The 18,863-nt window shown below is 63.3% G+C and overlaps 1 protein-coding gene across 2 annotated transcripts; it reads left to right on the top strand.

Moving 5' to 3' along the window:
* Positions 1-1,178: 1,178 nt before the first annotated feature.
* Positions 1,179-16,701, top strand: TSC22D3 (TSC22 domain family member 3). Of its 2 annotated transcripts, none has more exons than XM_079319155.1 (3): positions 1,179-1,649; positions 14,948-14,999; positions 15,499-16,701. In XM_079319155.1, the coding sequence occupies exons 1-3, from the start codon at positions 1,327-1,329 to the stop codon at positions 15,742-15,744; spliced, it is 621 nt and encodes a 206-aa protein (XP_079175281.1). In that variant the 5' UTR covers positions 1,179-1,326; the 3' UTR covers positions 15,745-16,701. The 2 variants fall into 2 exon arrangements, with proteins under 2 accessions (XP_079175281.1, XP_079175282.1); XM_079319156.1 differs by lacking the exon at positions 1,179-1,649 and adding an exon at positions 14,450-14,631 and having other exon boundaries at positions 15,499-15,872.
* Positions 16,702-18,863: the final 2,162 nt, after the last annotated feature.

Genomic DNA, 18,863 nt, shown 5'->3' on the forward strand with positions numbered 1-18,863 from the left:
CTTCATCTCTGAAGGGTGGCGGCTCCCCGCGCTACCCCCGGGACTCACTGGCCGGCAGCGATGGTAGCCCAGCCCCGCGGCCCCCCTCCCACCCCATCTCCAGGTGTGCCCCGAAGCTGGGACCTTGTCACCTTCCCAAATCTCAATCCCAGGATCCCGGGCCAGTCGTCGCCACCTCTCTGAGGTGCTGTCCCATGTCCCAGTCCCCAGGACAGCACCGTGTGCCCCAAGCACTCCTCACTAGCCCCGCAGTGCGGGTCAGCGGTGGCAGGAATGTTCACCCTGAGATGCAACAGGGCCAAGGAAGCTGCTTCTCCTCCTGCTAGAAATCCCCATTTTCCCCGAGCCACGGGCACCTGCCGCGAGTCTCAGCGCGCTCGCAGCCCCATGCTCGGTGTGTTCCAGCCGCGCTCGGCTCCGGGCTCGGCTCGGCGCCGGGCCAGGCGCTCTCGGATTCCCAGCAGCGGATCCAGGTCCTTCCTAGCTTTTCCCCCCATCCGGGGGTCTTTTCCCCCCTTTTCGTGCCCGATCCCCGGGCTCTTCTTCGGAAGCGATGCCAGGGCAGTGCCAGCCTCCCCCGTGCAACCCCCGAGAACACAGAGCGGGGCCATGTCCCCACCGGGAAGGGACACCGGAGCCCTTTGTCACCCCACGTTACAACTAGCCAACTTCTCCCGGACCCGGGCGCGCGGCGGGGAGTGGCTGCAAGGGGAGCGGGCGGTGGGCGGGTGGAGCGGGGCGGAACGAGGCCAGGGCGGGGCCAGGGCGGGACCGGGGAGGGGCCGGGGCGAGACCGGGGCGGGGCGAGCGGGACGGGGCCGGGCGGAACGGCACCGGAGTGGGGCGGGATGAGCGGGACCGGGGCGGGACCGGGGCTGGCGGGGGCGGGACCGGGGCGGGTGGAACGGAACCGGGGTGGGCCTAGAACTGGGGCGGGACCGGGGCGGGACTGGGGGCGGAGCGCGATGAGGGGGCAGGGCGGGGCGGGGCGGAGCGGACCGGGGGCGGGACCGGGGCGGGGTGGAACCGGGGCGGAACGGGACCGGGGCGGGGCTGGGACTGGGCCACGACTAGGGCGGAACGGGACCGGAGCGGGCGGGGGCAGAACGGGACCGGGGCGGGGCTGGGATTGGGGCGGGGTGGAACAGGACCGGAGCCGGGGCAGGCCGGGGGCGGAGCGCGACTGGGGCGGGGTGGAACGGGACCGGGGCGGGCGGGGGCCGCTGGCGGCGCTCGGCACCGGGCGCGTCCTGCAGTCGCTCGCCCTGCGCGGCCCCGGGAGCGGCCCCGGCGCTGCCGCCGTGGCCAGGCGCGGGGACACCCGGGATGTCCTCGTCGCCCGCGGAGGAATGCCGGTCGCCTGTGGGGCTGGACTGCTGCAGCTGCTGTCTGGACCTGGCCAACCGGAGCGGGCTGGAGGAGGGGGCCGGGGGCGAGAACAACAACCCGGGCAGCCCCACCGTGAGCAGCTTCCGGCAGCTGCGGGAGCAGCTGGTCCGGCAGAACCTCAACACCGACAAGCTGAGCTCCATCATGCGCCAGGACTCGCTGGAGCCCGTGGTGCGGGACCCCTGCTACCTCTTCAACCAGGGCATCTGCAACAGGAACATCGACCAGACCCTGCTCTCCATCCTCCTCCTCTTCCACAGGTGGGAGTCACCGCCGGGCAGCGGGCTCGGAGCTGGCAGGAGAGGGGAATCCCCGGGCCCTCGGGGGTGTCAGCGGTGCCATCCGGGGGGACACAGGCCGTGTCTGGCACGGGGTCCATGCGTGGTACCAGCCCAGTCCCGGGCGCGGGTCCGGCTCTGCTCCGCCGTGCCCCGTGTCTGCCGGGTAGTGATAACAGCCCCAGCTGTGTGTCTTGGCTGCTGGGCTCTGTGCTCGTCTCCCTGGCTACCTCTGTGCACACAGACAATGCCCACAGGGGCATGGGCAGTGTCCAGCGACGGACAGGGACAGGCATCGGCCCATCGTGCGTGGAGAGCGCAGCAGGTTCCTTGGCAAGCAGCTGTGCTGCCTCGAAAGCCATCTTGAGCGTCACTGGGAGCCTGGGTAGGGATCTCGAGAGTCCCAGTGCCAGCTCCTGCCCCCTCGGCAGCTCCCCTGGCCCTCCCAGGGGTGGACACGGGTTTGGCCTCGAGTAGTGCTTCCTGTCCCTGGACAGTGGCTGTGCCCTGATCTCGGGGCTGCTCCCTGTGCCCCCACAGCCCAGCTGGGAGCTGCTCCCATCTATTCCCCGGACTGGGCAGGCAGGACTGCGGGCTCTGCCCTGCTCCCTCCTCCAGCAGCGAGGACAGACCAGACTGACTAGAGGGTGCCAGAGGCCCCCACTGTGCAGCTCCTCAGCCCTGAGGAGGGGAACCCTAGGGCCGAGGAGTGCACAGAGCTGTCTCAGGTCCTGCAGTGCCGCTCTGTGGGGCTGGCTCTGGTGGCAGACAGAGCTGGTGACAGCCTGTGGGGAGCAGCCTGGACGGGGGCTGGCAGGTCTGGATGTCCCCAGTTGGGCCTGGGAGAGCCGAGCTGGGCCAGCAGTGCCGCCGGTGCCCCACGGCGGTGCCACGGGGCGTTCAGCGGGCGGGACACATGCAGCAGCCTGTGACCCATCGGTGCCTCGGGCACAGTTGTGTGTGTGCCCGCCCGCTGGCACCGCCGGAGCGGCTCTGGGGCTCGCTGCTCTGCCGTGGGTGGCGAGCGCGGTCGGAGCCACCTCGCCACCGCGCACGCACCCGCCCCGCGGGCGAGCTGCGCGCTGTGCGGGCGAGTGTGCTCACACGTGGCCGCCCCACGCGTGGAGCCGCCCGGCGCTCGCCCGCCCCCTCGCCAGCAGCGGCTGCCGCCGGAGCTGCGCTGGAGCCGAGGCGCTCCCTGCGCTTACATAACGCCGAGCTGAGCTCAGGTGCGCGGGGAGGAGCCGGGACCGCCGCCAGCGCCGGTACCTGGTCCGCACGGCGCTGCGAACCTGCCCCGCTCGGAAAAGGGAACGGGAGAGGTTGCCCTCCTCCCCAGGAGGCTGCAGAGTGTTGGCACCCTGGGTGAAGGAGGAGGCGAGACGCTGTCCCCAGCACTGCTGCCAGGGCCGGGGTCAGACGGAGCACCTGGCTGCTGGCTGGGGCACTCAGTGACAGAGCTGGGCCAGAGGCCACTGACACGGACACAGCGGCTGCTTTCGAGCTCAGCCCTGCCGGGGCAGGACCTGCGCTGCTCCTGCTGGGGTAGGGAGCGAGCAGAGATGCCAGGGGACAAGGATTTGTCCCTTGGTCAGTGTCCCTCAGCACTCCTTGCTGCCTGTTCTGAGCTCCAGGCTGTTGTTGTGACAGGCTGTGCCATGTGTGGGGCACAGCTGTGTCCCTCTGTCACACTAGTGTCCAGGCACTCGGTCTGGGGGCTGTGTGGCTGGTCCCTGTCACCCCCAGGCGCACAGCATGGGGGAGCCGGGCACTCGGCCCTGGGCACTGCAGCCAGGTGTGCCCACACCTGTGTTTGCAGTTGTTTTGTTCCAGCCTGAACTTTCTCCTTCTGGGGAATGAGCCAACACATCCAAGAGGAGATAGTGTGCACAGGAGGATTGTGGGTGCCAGAGGAACACCCCGATAACAGGCCTGATAAGGGCACCCTGCTGCTGGCACCAGGGAACCCAAACCACTGGGTGCCCACTGCTTTGGCTGATGTGCTCCTACAGCAACACAGGAGCGGGGGAAATTGTGTGGATACACATCCAGGACAGCACAGATCCCCAGATCCCAAACCCAGAGTTGAGTCTGGCTCTGGAGACAGCTCAGACAGGCTCAGATCAGTGCTGGGCTCCTCAGACAACACACACTTTCAGCATGTCCAACCTGTCTGGAGTTTTCTCTGGCTGGGTGTTCCTGCCAGGCTCTCCATACCATTTGCTCACAGCAGGGATGTTGTTGGGGTGCACAAGGAAGGCATGCTCTGGACCAATTGCTTCCAGGGCTCCTGCAGAAAGCCCTACTGCTCAGAGGATCTGAATCACAAACTGCTTCCCAGGGAGCCTCAACAGTGCCAAGGGACCAAGCTCCCATGGAAGCACCAGGTATAGGGACAAGCTGCCACCACCTGGCTGGGCACACCTTCCCCTGCAGGTGCCAGTGAAGTGGGCAGAGAGGTCTTTGCCAATCCAGCATTATCCCAGAGGCAGACACAAGCCCACCTGAGTGTGGGCCAGTGAGAGCATGTGGCACCTTTCCTGGGCCAGGGGGCTGAGGGAGCCCACAGTGTGGGAGGAGGTGGGCACTTGCAGGGGGAGCAGCACCCTGGGTGTGCTGGGACATGATCCAGCCTGGCTCTGGGTGGGGACAGGAGGTACCTGCTTGCCAACATGGGCCAACACTCCTGCCCAGACTCTCCTGGGCACCCCTGGCAGCCTGACTAGCTGTGCCCACCCTGTTCTAGGCTGTGAGGGGACACCTCTGCATGGCCAGATCATCCATAGGACTGCCAGAGATGCTGCCCCATCCAGTATCATGGGCAGTGACCCCTCCTTTGGTGTGAGCCATGAACAGAGCTGGGGCTACTTTCTCCCAGGCCTGGAGTCACAGGCAGGCAGGGAAGCTCTGGGGAGCAGGAATTTGGGCAAAGCAGGGCAGCATTGCCTGTCCTGCTGTAAGGTCAGGACAGCAGTGGCAGGGTGGCATTTGTGTCACAGCACCACTTGCTCCTGTCTGTCTGGTGTCACTTTGCAGCAGCAATGCAGCAGGAGAGGAGGCAGGGCATAAAGGGCACTGGGGCGGCAGGGCCAGGGCAGTCATTCCAGCTGGAGAGTGGGCTGGAGCAACAAGGGCACATTGAAGGGGAGAGGGGCTGGGAGAGGGCCTGGGAGAGCTGTGGGTGTAGGACTGAGCTGTGCTGCCCTCCTCCTGCTGTCCCTGGGCTGCTCTACCATGGAGGGGCCAGGACAGTCCCCCTGCCCTCCTCCTGCTGTCCCTGGGCTGCTCTGCCGTGGAGGGGCCAGGACAGTCCCCCTGCCCTCCAGAACTGTGCACTTTGCTTTGCTCCCACTGAGCTGGCCTGTGGCCTGCAGTTTTGGTGGCAAGCCCTGCACACACCGAGGTGCTGGGCAAGTTTTGGTTAGTGTCAGGAGTAGCTGGTACTGCTGGGAGGTGCTGACCTTGGTGTACCAGCTGCTGTGGTCTCCATCACTGCCATCCCCCTTGGGATCCCCACCCCACGACCCAGCAGATTCAGGGCCCGCCACACCACGCACCAAGCCTGCCCCTACCTGCTCCTGCCAGGCCCAGCTCCCTCCAGAAGGATATTCCCAGCATTCTGTGAAGCCCAGGAGAGCCCTGCTCTGCCCCTGGGGGGGAACCATTTGCCCCTGAGCACAAGGCTGTGGCCACGGGGGCTGGCATAGCTGAGCCGGTCTGGTGATGCCAATGTCAGCTTCAGGAGCCTGGCATCTTGGTTCTCTGGGGATTCTCCAGCACTGCCCAGCTTCTAGGGCAGGCACTGGGCTCTCACAGGCAGAATCGGGGGTCCCAAGGTCAGGCAGGGGAAAGGCTGGCCAGGATTTTTTCTAATTTTGAACTGTAGAGATGAGGAAGAAGTTGGAGCTGCAAGAGGCTGCCCTGATGCCAGCATCACCCCCCTCCCTCCAGCATCACATCATCACATTATCCCTTCCTGATACATGGCCTGATGGGATCAGACACCAGCTCCTTGGCCCAGCACAAATAGGGTTAAACTGACTCTGTACTTTGGGGGAGCACTGTGACCTGCATGTGCCCAAAGGATTCAGAAAGGCTTAGGGTGAGTGTGGTCAGAGCCTGGCAGCTCTGTGTGTGTGTGTGTGTGTCCAGGATGTGCCTGTGCTGGGGTCTGTGTGCTCTGTGTGCACTGCCAAGGCCCCTGAGGCTCCAGGGGGATCCTGCCCTTGGGAGGCACTGGAACCCTGTTGGTAGAGGGCAGAGAATCACAACTCATTAGTTGGAAAGGACTTCTGAGATCATCATGTCCAACCTTACCCAGAGTGTGTGCTGGGGGAACAGGGCTGGGGAGGCAGAGAGGCCACAACCCATCCCAATGCTTTGCAAGTGAGCTCTGAGTTATATTTACCCAGGTGCTGACCATGGCTGGCTTTGGGACAGCAGATCATCCCCTGTCTGTGTGCTGGGTTATATATATATATATATATATAAATCTATTTGTGGGGGCTTTTGGTGCAGAACAACTCTGGTGGCAGAGAAGAAGCTCTGGGCCCTCCAGACTCCAGAATCAGGGTGGGATCCAGTCCTTGCCACCCCACCTGCAATTCCCTGGGCATGGCAGAGGGTGGCAGGTGCCACAGGGCAGGACAGGACATTTCCATGTCCTTAAATGAGACCATCCCAGTGATAAGGAGCAGGGCTGCTCTGGTGGTTGGGAGGCAGGGCATGGAGGGTCGCAGGTTGTCCCTGAGGGCTGGTGGGGGCTGCACACAGAGAGCCAGGCAGCAGCACAGCTCCATGCCCTGCCAGGGCTGATTGTCTTTCAGGTTGTTATTGTTTGGAAATGTCAGTGAGGGCAGAGCTCCTGCTTTGAAATGCCCGGGATTCCTCCCAAAGGCCAGCGGGGTATTAATAACGTCTGTGCCACAGCCCTGTGCCCTGCCTGTCCTTGCCTGACCTGCTGTGGGTGCTGCTTCTGTGCCAGCCCAGCACAGCTCCCTGCCTGGCCCTGTCTGGGGCACCCCATGGGCTCCAGTTGTCCCCAGTATTGTGGGGTGGGGCTGCTGGGCTCCCCCCAGCATTGGGCCAGGCAGGGGAGCAGCAGCACCTGTGGAAGGGGCAGTGAAGGGTCTGTGGGGTTGCACACACTGGGTGTTTGTGGGCTGGAAGGGCAGACTGGGGCACCTCTTGCAGCTCCTCGTTACATAACAAGCTGCTCCCAATTAGCGAGTAGGCAGGGGCAGGGCAGCGCTGCCAGTGGGGCCCAGAGCGCTCGCTCTGCTGCACAGGGGCCTGGGCTGGCCCTGCAGGGAGCCAGGGGCCCTGCTTGGGGGGCTCTATGGGGCTGGGGGTCCCTGCAGGGCTGGGCAGGGCTGGGGCAATCAGAGCCAGGCTGGGCTGATAGAGATCAGACAGAACCCAGCAGAGCCAGGCTGGGCTGGCAGAACCCAGGCAGAGCCCAGCAGAGCCAGGCTGGGCTGGCAGAACCCAGGCAGAGCCCAGCAGAGCCAGACTGGGCTGATAGAGCTCAGACAGAACCCAGCAGAGCCAGGCTGGGCTGGCAGAACCCAGGCAGAGCCCAGCAGAGCCAGGCTGGGCTGGTAAAACCCAGACAGAGCCCAGCAGAGCCAGGCTGGCAGCCCCCTGCCCACTGCTCTGGGGTGAGGGACACCATGCAGCTCTGGTGCTGCAGCAGGTCCCTTCAATATTGCAACCACCTCTGCTCTGTCTCTCCATCCCAAAACCGCAGCAGAAAGGGGCAGGCAGGGTCTGGGCTGGCCCAGCTGGGCTGTGCAGGAGGGCACAGGAGGGAAGGGCAGCAGCAGGCACAGCTCTGGAGTCAGAGCCAGGCAGCAGCAGCGGGCAGGGCACGGTGACGATAACACCGAGTTCAATGACAGGACTCCAGCCTGGGTGTGAAACACTTTGCTCTGCAGTCAGATTTGTGATTCAAGCTCTGCCTGGGGTTCAGCCTGCCATCCTCCTGGGCTGGGCACCCCTGGTCCATGGCAGCCTGGTGGGGTTTCTGCACTGCCCCAGCAGCCAGGCACACTACTCAGGGGGAGCTGCAGGGTTTTTCACTGGGCTGGGCTGTGCCTGGCACTGTCACCTCAGCCTCTGGCACTGTGGGACCCTTTGGGGGCAGCAGGGAGTGCAAGGGTGCCCCACAACCCCAGGCAGGCCACCCACTGCATGGGGCTGGTGTTAACAAACACAGCAAGGTGAGATGTTTGGCCCCATCCAGGGCTGGTAACAGCCCAGTGAGCCACTTTTCCTCTTCCTCTCCTACTCCAGCATGCCTGGGGAAGCTGTGGGTCTGGGGACTTCCAAATGGTGAGAACTGGGCTGGAGCTGGGTCCTCCCTGAGCTCCCCTCCTCCCACTGCTGCTGGGAGGCAATTTGTGCCAGGGGCACAGGAGGAAGAAGAGGGTCTGGTGACACAGTTAAAGAAAAATTGCAGCTCTCAGCAGGCTGGTTCGAGGGTGTGCACTCGCATGCTAGAAAAAAACAGAACTGGGAGTACAGCCAAGTACCTTTATCAGAGGAAGCAGTCAGCCCCACAGCTGGACAGGGAGCCTACCAGGGCTCCCTGCACCACCCCACTCTGCCTGGCAGGCTGCAGGAGTCTCCACACCACCACCCCTGCCCATGCCTGCTGCTGGCAGGGTGGGTCCCCTGCATCCTCTGCCCTGGGCACGAAGGGAAGGAGGACATGTTCCCTGCCAGCCTTCCCAGGGGCAGGTTCCCTCACTGACACAAGGGCAGGGGCCACCACAATCAGGTTCAGGTGTCCCCTGGCTGGGGACTGGGACCAGGCAAGGCCAGCAGCACCAGCTCTGCAGGCAGGGGTGCATCCCTACCCCAGCACACCCAGGTGTGCCAAGAGTGGTTACCTGCTGTTCTGGAGCAGCACATGCCCTGGGCTGGGGGATCTGTGACCCCTCCAAGGCTCTGATGGGCATGACCTGGGTCCCCATATCACAGGGCTTGTGGTGTGCTCTGGCTGTGCTAGACCAGAGCCCTTGGAGCTGGCACAGCAGCCCCACACCAGTGCCATAGGGCAGGCAGTTGCAATTCACGATCCTGGGACTGCCATGGCAGCTGGCTCAACTGCCTGTTTGCCCATGGGCAACCCCTGGCATCCCTCTCCTTCCCAGGACAGAGCTGCTGGACAAGAGCTGGAGCTGCTCAGCCCTGTCCCACACCCAGCCCTTCCTGCCCCAGCCATCCCTAGTGTCCCCAATGTCCCCAGTGTCCCCAATGTCCCCAGCCATTCCCAGTGTCCCTAGCGATCCCCAGTGTCCCCAGCTCCTCCGTGCCTGCAGGCCATGGCTAGGCCGCCCTGCTCTGGCATTCCCAGTCCCTTGGCTGGTGCCCCTGCAGCTGCAGGATTTTGGGCCGTGGCAGGCAGAGTTTTCTCAGCTGTGTGTTTGCAAGCAGTGGCTTTTCCTCTGGCCCTCTTCTGTGACCCCTGGAGCAGATCTGACTCTGCAGAGCAGCCTGGGCAGCCTTGGCTCTGCGCCTTTCCCAGTTTGCTCTCCAGTGTCTCTGAGGCCAAGCTGTAAACATTTCCCACGCCTCAGACCCTCTGAAGGGCCTTCCTCCCATTGAGCTGAGTCCTTGGGAGAGAGCAAGCCAGGAGAGCTGCCACGGAGCCGTGAGCACAGCCTGGGGCAGGGGCAGAGCCTGTTCAGGAGCCAGGCTGCTCCTGGAGCCTCAGCCAGCCCCTGGTCCATCACTGCCAGGACAGGAGCATCCTTTGGTGCCTGCCTGCAGAGCCTAGGGCAGGGGCAGAGCCTGGGGCTCAGCATTAAGGCACATCTTGTCCCCAGGGCTGTCCCCAACCCACAGCACTGTGCAGGGTGGGATCCAGCACACAGACAATCCCCTATCCTCTCCCTGTCAGCCCTGGCAGAGCCCTGTGCTGGCTGCAGAGCTCCAAGTGCCATTGCTGAGGAGGGAGCTGTCAATGTCACCAGGAGGGCTGGCATTGTCTGGCATTGTCTGGGCTGAGGCACAGGCTGCATGAAGGCTGAGGGGCTGCTGGCAGCTTTGGGGTGTCCTCAGGGCCTCTGCTGGGTGATACCATCGCTGGCTGCTGTCACCACTCTCCTCCCTGCTCGATGAAAACCGCGGGTGCTTTCTCTCCCCAGAGAGCACAACAATTAGTGTCACAATTAGCCTGTATTGCGGCTGCTGTTACCAAAATAACCACAGGCACGAGCCGGGCCCACCCTGATGGAGCTGCAGGCACTGTGGGATTCAGGAGCTGCATGCTCTTTGGGGTGCAGTTCCCACCCTGATGGAGCTGCAGGCACTGTGGGGGGATGCAGGAGCTGCACACTGGGGTGCAGTTCCCCCCCTTGATGGAGCTGCAGGCACTGTGGGGGGATGCAGGAGCTGCATGCTCTTTGGGGTGCAGTATTCCCACCCTGATGAAGCTGCAGGCACTATGGGGAGATGCAGGAGCTGCATGCTCTTTGGGGTGCAGTATTCCCACCCTGGCCCCCCTCGCCCAGCCTGCCCCAAGCACCCATCACTGGAGTCACACAGGTGTGCAGGATTGGCTGTGTCATTGTCACACAGGTGTGCAGGCAGGGCTGTGTCACAGCTGTTAGGGCAGTGTGTGCAGGGGGTGCAGGCAGCACTCATGCAGCTGCACACAGAACAGCAAAATTTGTTTGGTGCACAGAGTGTGTGTCACAGGGTCACAGAGGCAGCCAGGTGACACCATCAGCTCTATTGCTGGGCTCCTGTGCTTGCAGATGCGTGTGCAGGGTGTGCCCTGTGAGCAGAGCAGAGTCCACGCTGCTCTGGGCTGCAGGCACATGTGTGATGCCTATGTGGGTGTGCTGTGTGTGCACACACAAGTGCAGCATTGCCTGCAGGGGCTGCAGGGTGTGCCGTGCCCTGGGACACCTTTGGGAGCCCCAAGGGAGGGGGCTGCAGCCCCTGCCCTGCCCTGGGATCCCTCATTACTGAAAGCCAGGAAAGAAACTTCTGCTTCCTCCTCCCCCCAGAGCATCCCTGGCTGGCCACAGCATGCTGCCCAGCCGGGGTGAGGAGCCTGTGCCCCAGCAGTGCTGTGCTGTGGTGTGATGTGATGTGATGTGGGCAGGGCTGGCTGCACAGACCCAGAGGACTGCAGGGAAATCAGGGACTTACCCGTTATTTCTGCAATAGTTCCAGCTCCTGGGAAAAACACTGGAGGTGGCAGAGCTGAAGCAATCTCCCCCCAAACGATTTCCAGCTTCACTCCAGCAGCTGCAGAAATATATGGTTTTCCCCTCAGTGCCTGAGTGCATCAGGAAGGTGCCAGGCAGGGACCAGAAGACCAGGACTACCTGCCAGGCTCTGGGCTGCTAGTTCTGGAGCCCTTGGTCCCTGCCACTAATGATTTAAGGCATCCTTTGGTAGGAGGGCTGAGCCAGGACTGGGGGGCCATATGACAGGAGGTGGGAAAACAGGCACAGCTGCCAGGGCAGGCTGGGGCTCACCCCATCACCCCATCACCCCATCACTCCATCACCCCATCTTCCTGCTGCTGGCACCTCTCTGCAGAAGACAGGAGGTGGCACAAGCGTGGGAGAAAACGCCCTCCCCACCTCTCCTGTGTCTCCACGGTGAAGCCAGCATGCTTCACGAGCTGCAGTGCCAAACTCAGCCAAGGGCCCCTAGTGTGGGTGGTCTGGCCTTGTCCCAGCAGGGGGACAGTGCTGTGTCCAGGGGCTGCCCCAGCCCACCGCCACCCCTCTGGAGACAATGCACACTGAGGCCTTTCATGTGCCAGGCAGGGGGGCACCCGCAGCTCGGGGTGGCACACTGGCCACTGGCCCTGAAAGGGCCAATTGAGTGCAGCTGAGGTCATCTCAGCATGTTTACCCTGTGCCTGCAGCCCCTGCATGCAGCCAGCACCCCGGCTGTCCCTGCCACTGCAGGCTGGGGGACACTCACAGGCAGGGGCTGCTTCCCTGGGGCTGCATTGCAGGGGCTGCACCCCTGAGGCTGCACTGCTGGGGCTGCATCACTGAAGCTGCACTGCTGGGGCTGCATCCCTGAGGCTGCACTGCTGGGGCTGCACCCCTGAGGCTGCATTGCTGGGGCTGCACTGCTGGGGCTGCATCGCTGCTCAGAGCAGGAGGAGCAGGAGCAGGACGGGGCTGGGGTCAGGCCATGGCCTTCCAGCCACCCTACTCCCCGAGCCTCTTCAGGAGGAGGGACTGGTAAGTGACCCTGCTGGGGCTGAGGGGGGAGCACAGCCAGCCTGGGGGCGAGGGGACAGACTCCTGCCTATTCTCTGCAGGGCCAACACCCTGCTCAACCTGTGCTGCAGCTCCCACGGGCTGGGGTACTGCTGGCACACGGGTGGGTGCAAATCCCCCCCACAGGCGGCCCAGATGGGCCCACCAGGGAGAAAATGCTTTTTTTCTCACATCCCCACATTACACCTGCATGTCCCAGGGCACCTGCTGCATTCAGACAGCACAGCATCCTCATCCTGCCCTGGCACGGGGCTGTGATTTGTGGAGAGCTGCCTGCCCGGGTCTTGCTCCCTGCAGCAGCTGTGCTGCCCTGTGCCTCAGTTTCCCTTTCTGATGGGGAAATTCCACTCTGCTCCCCCTCCCCACTTGAGGAAGAGGGCAGCAGCACACCCATGAGTCAGGGTTCCCTGGCCTCTCCCAGCAGCCAAGTGCCAGGCACATTCAGTGCCCCCGACCAGGGCACTCAGTGTCCTTTGGGGCACAGGAGCCCTGCCAGCATTAACCCTTTTTTGGGTACTGTGCCACGTGTGGGGTCTGCCCTCCAGAATAAGCAATGTGGAAATGGCTCTGTGGAGGCAGGGGGGACATGCAGTGAGTGCGGGGGTTGCACAGGGTGTGACACTCGGGGGTCACACAGGAGTGTGACACTCGGGGCTGCACACGGGTGTGACACTGGGGGTCGCACACACGTGTGACACTCGGGGACAGCGCTGCAGTGCCGCCCGTGCCCGCGGGGGGGCCCCCCCGCCCGGTGCGCGGTTATGCAACGGCGGGCGGGGCTCGGTGCGCGTGCGGTAGCGGGGGCGGTCGGTACCCCGGTACCCCTGTCCTGTTCCCCCGGTGCCCCTGATAGGTACCCCCGGACTGTCTGACACCGAGTGGGGTGATGGTTAATGCTCTCGAGCTCTAGTACCCCGACTTTGCTCTGGTTTGCTCCACATCCCGCCGTTGTTGTTCTGCACCCTGGGCGTGTTCTGTACCCCGAATTTGTTCTGCACCACGAGGTCACTGTTCTGCACCCTAGATTTCTTGTTCTGCACCCCGGGTTAGCTCTGCAGCCCGCGGTTGTTTTTGCTCTGTACCTCCAGTTCGTTTTGTACGGCTTTGTTCTGTACCCCGGGTTTGTTCGGTACCCCGGGTTTATCCTGCAATCCGGGGCTGTTGTTCTGCACCCCTGTTTGTTCTGCACTCTGCAGTTGTTGTGTACCCCGGGTTTGTTCTGCACCCCGCGTTTGTTCTGCACTCTGGGGCTGTTGTTCTGTACCCCGCGTTTGTTCTGCACTCTGGGGCTGTTGTTCTGTACCCCGGGTTTGTTCTGCACTCTGCAGTTGTTGTTTTGCAACCTCAGGGCGTGTTCTGTACCCTGGGCTGCTTCTGCACCCTGGGTTTGCTGTGCGCGCAGGTTTTCGTTTCCCCTCCCGGAGTTGTTTTTTTTTTACGCCCGGGTTGTTTTTGCGCTCTCGTTTCTGTTGTTCGTCACTCCTGTTTCTGTTTGTTATGCACCCCCGTTTCTGTTTTGCACGCCCCGATGTTTTAGCAACCCGTTTCTGGTTTTCACTCCCGTTCCTGCTTTGCACCCCGAGTTCTGTTTTGAATGCGTCGGGCTCCCCGTTCCCTCCTGCCTCCCCTCACAGTCCCGGGGCCTGTGTGCAGGACCTGCAACTGCAGCCCCAGTGCAGGGCTGCATTGGAGGGTTCACCCCTTCCCCAGCCCCAGAGGGTGCGGGTGTCCCCCGCCGAGCCCCGTCCGGGGTGCCCGGGAACGGGGTGCTGAGGCAGTACCGGCGGGCAGTACCGGGGGTCAGGGTGCAATATCAGGGGTCAGTGTACAGTACCGGGGGTCAGTGTGCAGTACGGGGGTGAGGGGCAGTACCGGGGGTCAGTGTGCAGTACCGAGGGGCAATGTGCAATATCGGGGGTCAGTGTACGGCAGGGGGAGCTGTACCGAGGGACAGTATGGAATACCGGGGGTCAGTGTACCTCACCGGGGGCAGTACCGGGGGTGCAGTGTGCAATATCGAGGGGCCATATGGAATACCAGGGTGCAGTGTACCCCACAGGGGGCAGTACCGACGGGCAGTACCGGGGGTCAGTATGGAATATTTACCCCACAGGGGGCAGTACTGACGGGCAGTACCGGGGGTCAGTACGGAATATTTACCCCACAGGGGGCGGTACTGGCGGCAGTACCGGGGGGCAGTATGGAATATTTACCCCACAGAGGGCGGTACCGGCGGGCAGTACCGGGGGGCAGTATGGAATATTTACCCCACAGGGGGCAGTACCGACGGGCAGTATGCAGTACCGGCGGGCAATACCGGCATGAAGTGTACCCCACAGGGGGCGGTACCGGCGGCAGTACCGGGGGGCAGTATGGAATATCTACCCCACAGGGGGCGGTGTCGGCCGCAGTACCGGCGCTGCCCCTGTCGCGGCGCCGCGGGCAGCGGGCAGGGGCGGTCCCGGTTCGTTCGCCCCTCCCGGCAGGGTGGGCCCCACCGATAAAAGCGGGGGCGGCGCGAAGGCCCTGCAGTGCGCTCTGCTCGGTCTGTGCGAGCGTGTGAGTCTCTTCGGTCCAGCCATGAGCACCGGCATGTACCAGTCCCCCATGGAGGTGGCTGTTTACCAGCTGCACAACTTCTCCATCTCCTTCTTCTCCTCTCTGCTTGGGGGGGATGTGGTCTCCGTGAAGCTCGATAACAGGTAGGGGCAGTCCCCGTGTGCCCGGCATTCGCCGCAGAGATCGGGGAAAGGGGCGCCCCAGTGCCCGATGGGGGCTGCTGCCAGCCCAGGAAGGAGATGGAGGGGATACAGCCGCTCCGGGAGGGGACACAGCCGCTCCGGCAGGGGACATTGCCGCTCCGCAGCGCAGCACGGACGCGGCCGGTGTCTGCATTCATGAATTCCCGTGGGGAGGGGTCGCCCCGCTGCAGCGGTGGAGGGGGGGGTTTGGCGGTGTACGGAGCGTGGGGAAGGGAGGCGTTCGCTGCTGACTCTCGGCCTCTCCGCTCTCTTGCAGCGCCTCCGGAGCCAGCGTGGTGGCCATCGACAACAAGATCGAGCAGGCGATGGTGAGCCGCCCGTCTCCCCGCACCTTTCCCCGCTGTGCCCGGGGTGGGCTCCCGCTGCCGGGGGTGCTGTGCCCAGGGCGGGGGTCCCTCGGGGGTCCCGGTCCCATCCCGCTGCCGGCAGAGCCGCTCTTTGTCTGCAGCCGCTGGAGCTCATTGGCTCCGGGCGCTGCGCAGTGCGCAGGGAGCGCGGCTGGACAGGGAGGGGGCTCCAGGGTCTGGGGCTGCCAGAGCCGCGTTCCCGGGGGGCTCGGGAACTCCAACCCCCCGAATCCCCGGGGAAGGGAAGGGGCTGGAGAGAGCTCAGAGAGGTGGCGGCTGAGGGAGCTGAGCTGGATGAGCACGGAGCCCTGGCCGGGGTTCCAAGGTTGGGGTGGGGAGGGATAGTCCTTGGGAGAAGCTTCTGCAGCGCTTGGCGCTTTCCCCAGCGCTTGAGAACGAGAGGGAGCAACTCCCAGGGCATTACTCTCCATTGATCGGTCTCTTCCTTGGCCTTTTGCAGGATCTTGTGAAAAACCATCTGATGTACGCTGTGCGGGAGGAGGTGGAGGTCCTGAAAGAGCAAATCAAGGAACTGTTGGAGAAAAACTCGCAGCTGGAGCGTGAGAATAGCCTGCTGAAGACCCTGGCCAGCCCGGAGCAGCTGGAGAAGTTCCAGTCGCGGCTCCCGGCGGAGGTGCTGCGCCCCGAGGAGCAGAGCCCCGCCGTGGCCGCCCCCACCCAGCACTCTGGGGGCTCTGCGGTGTAAGGTGGCTCTGTCCTCGGGGTGGGCAGAGCCACAGAACTCTTTCTACTTAATCTCCTGCAAAATCGTTTCCGCCTTCATCTCACACGAAGGACTGGCAGAGCCCGGCGCTGAGCCGTGCCCAGGGCAGCCTGGCCCGCCCGTGGAGCCGGCTCCTTCATGAGGATCTTCTGCGAGGGAGGCGGGGGCAGCTGAGCCCCCTTCCCAGCCGTGTGCCCGGCAGGTGCCAGCAGGAGACCTGTGGTGCCTGGGCTGTGCTGAGGGCAGAGCTGGGCGTGAGGAGGAGCCCAGCCCGGCCGTGGCTGCATTCTGTGGGGGGTGTCCCTTCTGGCAAAGCCTGGTGCTGGAGGAGGGCAGCATTTAGTGAGTGGATGTGTCCCACGAGCCACCAGGAGCCTGCTGGAGCCAGACCCACGCTGGGCAGCACCAGGGCTGGAGCCTGACCCACACTGAGCAGCACCAGGGCAGCAGCTGCAGCGCAGACAGTGGCTGGACACACAGCACCGTGGGGATTACAAGGAAGAAACGCTTGTTTTGTTAGTTTGGGCATCTTCTGCAGCTGTGTCTGTGTGTAAACGTGCACAGAGGTGCCTGTGAGGCTGTGGGGTGCCCGCTCTGGGTCAGCCATGCCCCCTGAACAGCTGGGCACTGGAATGGTGAGCACCTGTCAGGGCAGCCAGTGACAGCGAGTGGCACCGAGGAGGGACAGACTCACTCCCCTGGCATCCCACCTGACAGCCCTGCAGCAGCTGGCAGGATCTGGACTGACCTCTGGGCAGAGCCTCAAGGCAGCTGTGCTCTCCCCTGCGGGGTGCAGGAGCCAGCCCTGCTGTGGGCTGCCCTCTGTCCCTGGCCTGGTTTCTCGGATGTGATGGGACATTGCTTTTGATGTCAGAAGCGGTGACATTGTTGTGTAAATCTAGATAGAAATGGCAATAAACTTTACTTTTTATATATACCCATGTATATCAAGCTGTGTCTGTGGCTGGGAAGAGGGGGAGAGTGATGGCACTAGGGAGGAGGCTGGGAATTGCTGAAATGGGACTGCTGGGGATACTGGGCTGGTGCTAGGAAAACCTGGCAGCTCCCCACCTTTGCAGGGGGGTTTAGTTCCCCTTGGATGAGCCCAGGTGGGTTTTTGGGGATATGAGCAGGGGCTGGATGTGTGGTGGGGAGGAGTACTGTGAGCCTGTGGGTCTGTCCCCTGTGTCACACCTGTGCAGGGCAGACTTGGGGCACAAGCAGAAAGGAAGCTCTTGTCAGGCTCTGTAGAGCTATATGTACCCCCCCAGCTCTGGTCTTCCTCTGGTGATGTTATCACAGGTATTTTGGGGGTTTTTTCTGTTTATTTGCTTGTTTTCATTTTGGGCTGTCTCAAAACATGAGAGTAAGAGGATGGGTCGTCTGGATTGAACAGTGCTGGACAGGGGTGGGGCATGCTCCAACCCTCTTCTAGGGCACAGCCAACTTTTGATTCAGCCTCTTGGGGTATGAGGGAGGTCAAAAAACCCCAAAGCTCCATCTCTGGGTTGGAGCCCGTAGGTGTTTGTGCAGAGCCCCAGGATGGCGGGTATCCTCCCCAGGGTTTCTGGGGACACAGCTGCTGGGCCATGCAGGGCCATCCTTGGGCAGGGGGGCAGTGGTGGCTGTGCCCTGTGCTGTGGCAGCCCAGCTCCACATGGTCCATGTCTCTGCTGTGGTGAGGCAGCTCAGCCCCAGCCCTGTGTGAGTCACAGGGGAGCTGGGGGTGGTTGGCACCCTGGAAAGAGGGTAAACAGCAAAACACAGGCCACAGGAGCTTGAAATCATTGTTGGGTGGCTTTCTCCTCCCTGTCCTGTCTGTCCCAGCATGGCAACCCCACAGCAGCCTTGTGCAGGCAGCCTCATGAGTCTGCCTGTGATGATTTCCCTGTGTATTAGAAGATTTTCCTGTGTGTGTGCAAACAGCTTCAGGCCCCTCTAGCACTCACATCCCTGGCACACACAGGCACTGCAGCAGCCTGGGTGGACACACAGCAGCCTTCGAGCTGCCAGCCCCTCAGGCAGCTGGATCCAGCTGTGCTGGCACTGGCCAGCTCACAGGTGCCTGTTGGGGTGCTGGGCAATGCTCCTGCATCCCTCTGGCCCCTCTTGTCTGGGGAAGCTTTGGGGGTGGTGGGCAATGCTCCTGCATCCCTCTGGCCCCTCTTGGCTGGGGGAGCTTTGTGTGCAGCGATGGGGTCTGTACCCCATTTGTTCTGACTGCACCCCTCAATCCCGCTGCATCCAGGGGCTGCAGTGGTGGTGTTGGGGGTCCTGTTTGCTGCCTCTCCCCGTGCTCTGTCCCCTCCCCACAGCACAGAGTCACACTGGAACAGGCTGACAGAGAAAAAGGCTGGGCTGGGGGGTGTGTGTGGCTGCAGAGGGTGGGAAGCCCCTTTAGGTGATGTTTGGTGCAGCCAGTGCAAGTGAACAGCACAGGGAGGGTGTTTGGAGCAGCACAGGGAGGGGGTTTGGAGCAGGGAAGGAGTTTGGAGCAGCACAGGGGGGGCAGCAGGATCTGAGGGTCTGCCCAAGGGTCAGGATACAGGGGAGGCACCCCCAGCCCTGCACGTAGTCCCTCCTTCCCCGGGTTCTCCTGGGGAGATTCCACTCCAGCCAGGCAGAAGGGCCTTATGCAACATCCCTGCTGCTCCTGCAGCCCTGCGTGCCTGCTCCTCAGAGAACAGCCCGTCCCAGCCCAGCCCAGCCTGCAGGGAGCCCTGCATACACATGCAGCCTGGGACTTTCCACACTCCTGGGGCACCCATGGATCCAGGTCCTGCCACAGCTGCCCAAGGCCCCTTGCAGGCTGGGGAGGCTCTGGGAAGGGGAAACTGTGCTGCACAGAGGAGGCTCCACTGAAGGGTGGCACTGGGGGTCCAAAGCAGCCCAGGCTGTTGCTGTCCCAGTGCCACCCTTGTATAGCTGGGGAGCCTCTGCTTAGGGCTAGGACAGGGGGCACCAGCCCCCTCAGGGCTTCTGAACCCATCACAGGTCACAGGGCTGTCCCGCCTGGCAGGAACACTGCCCCGCCCTGTCCCCCAGCCCCGTGGGACAGAGCCAGCCCAGCACGCAGAGGGCAGAGGAGCCCTCGCTGTGCC

Source organism: Erithacus rubecula (assembly GCF_903797595.1).
Source record: "Erithacus rubecula genome assembly, chromosome: 15".
Classification (NCBI taxonomy): Eukaryota; Metazoa; Chordata; class Aves; order Passeriformes; family Muscicapidae; genus Erithacus; species Erithacus rubecula.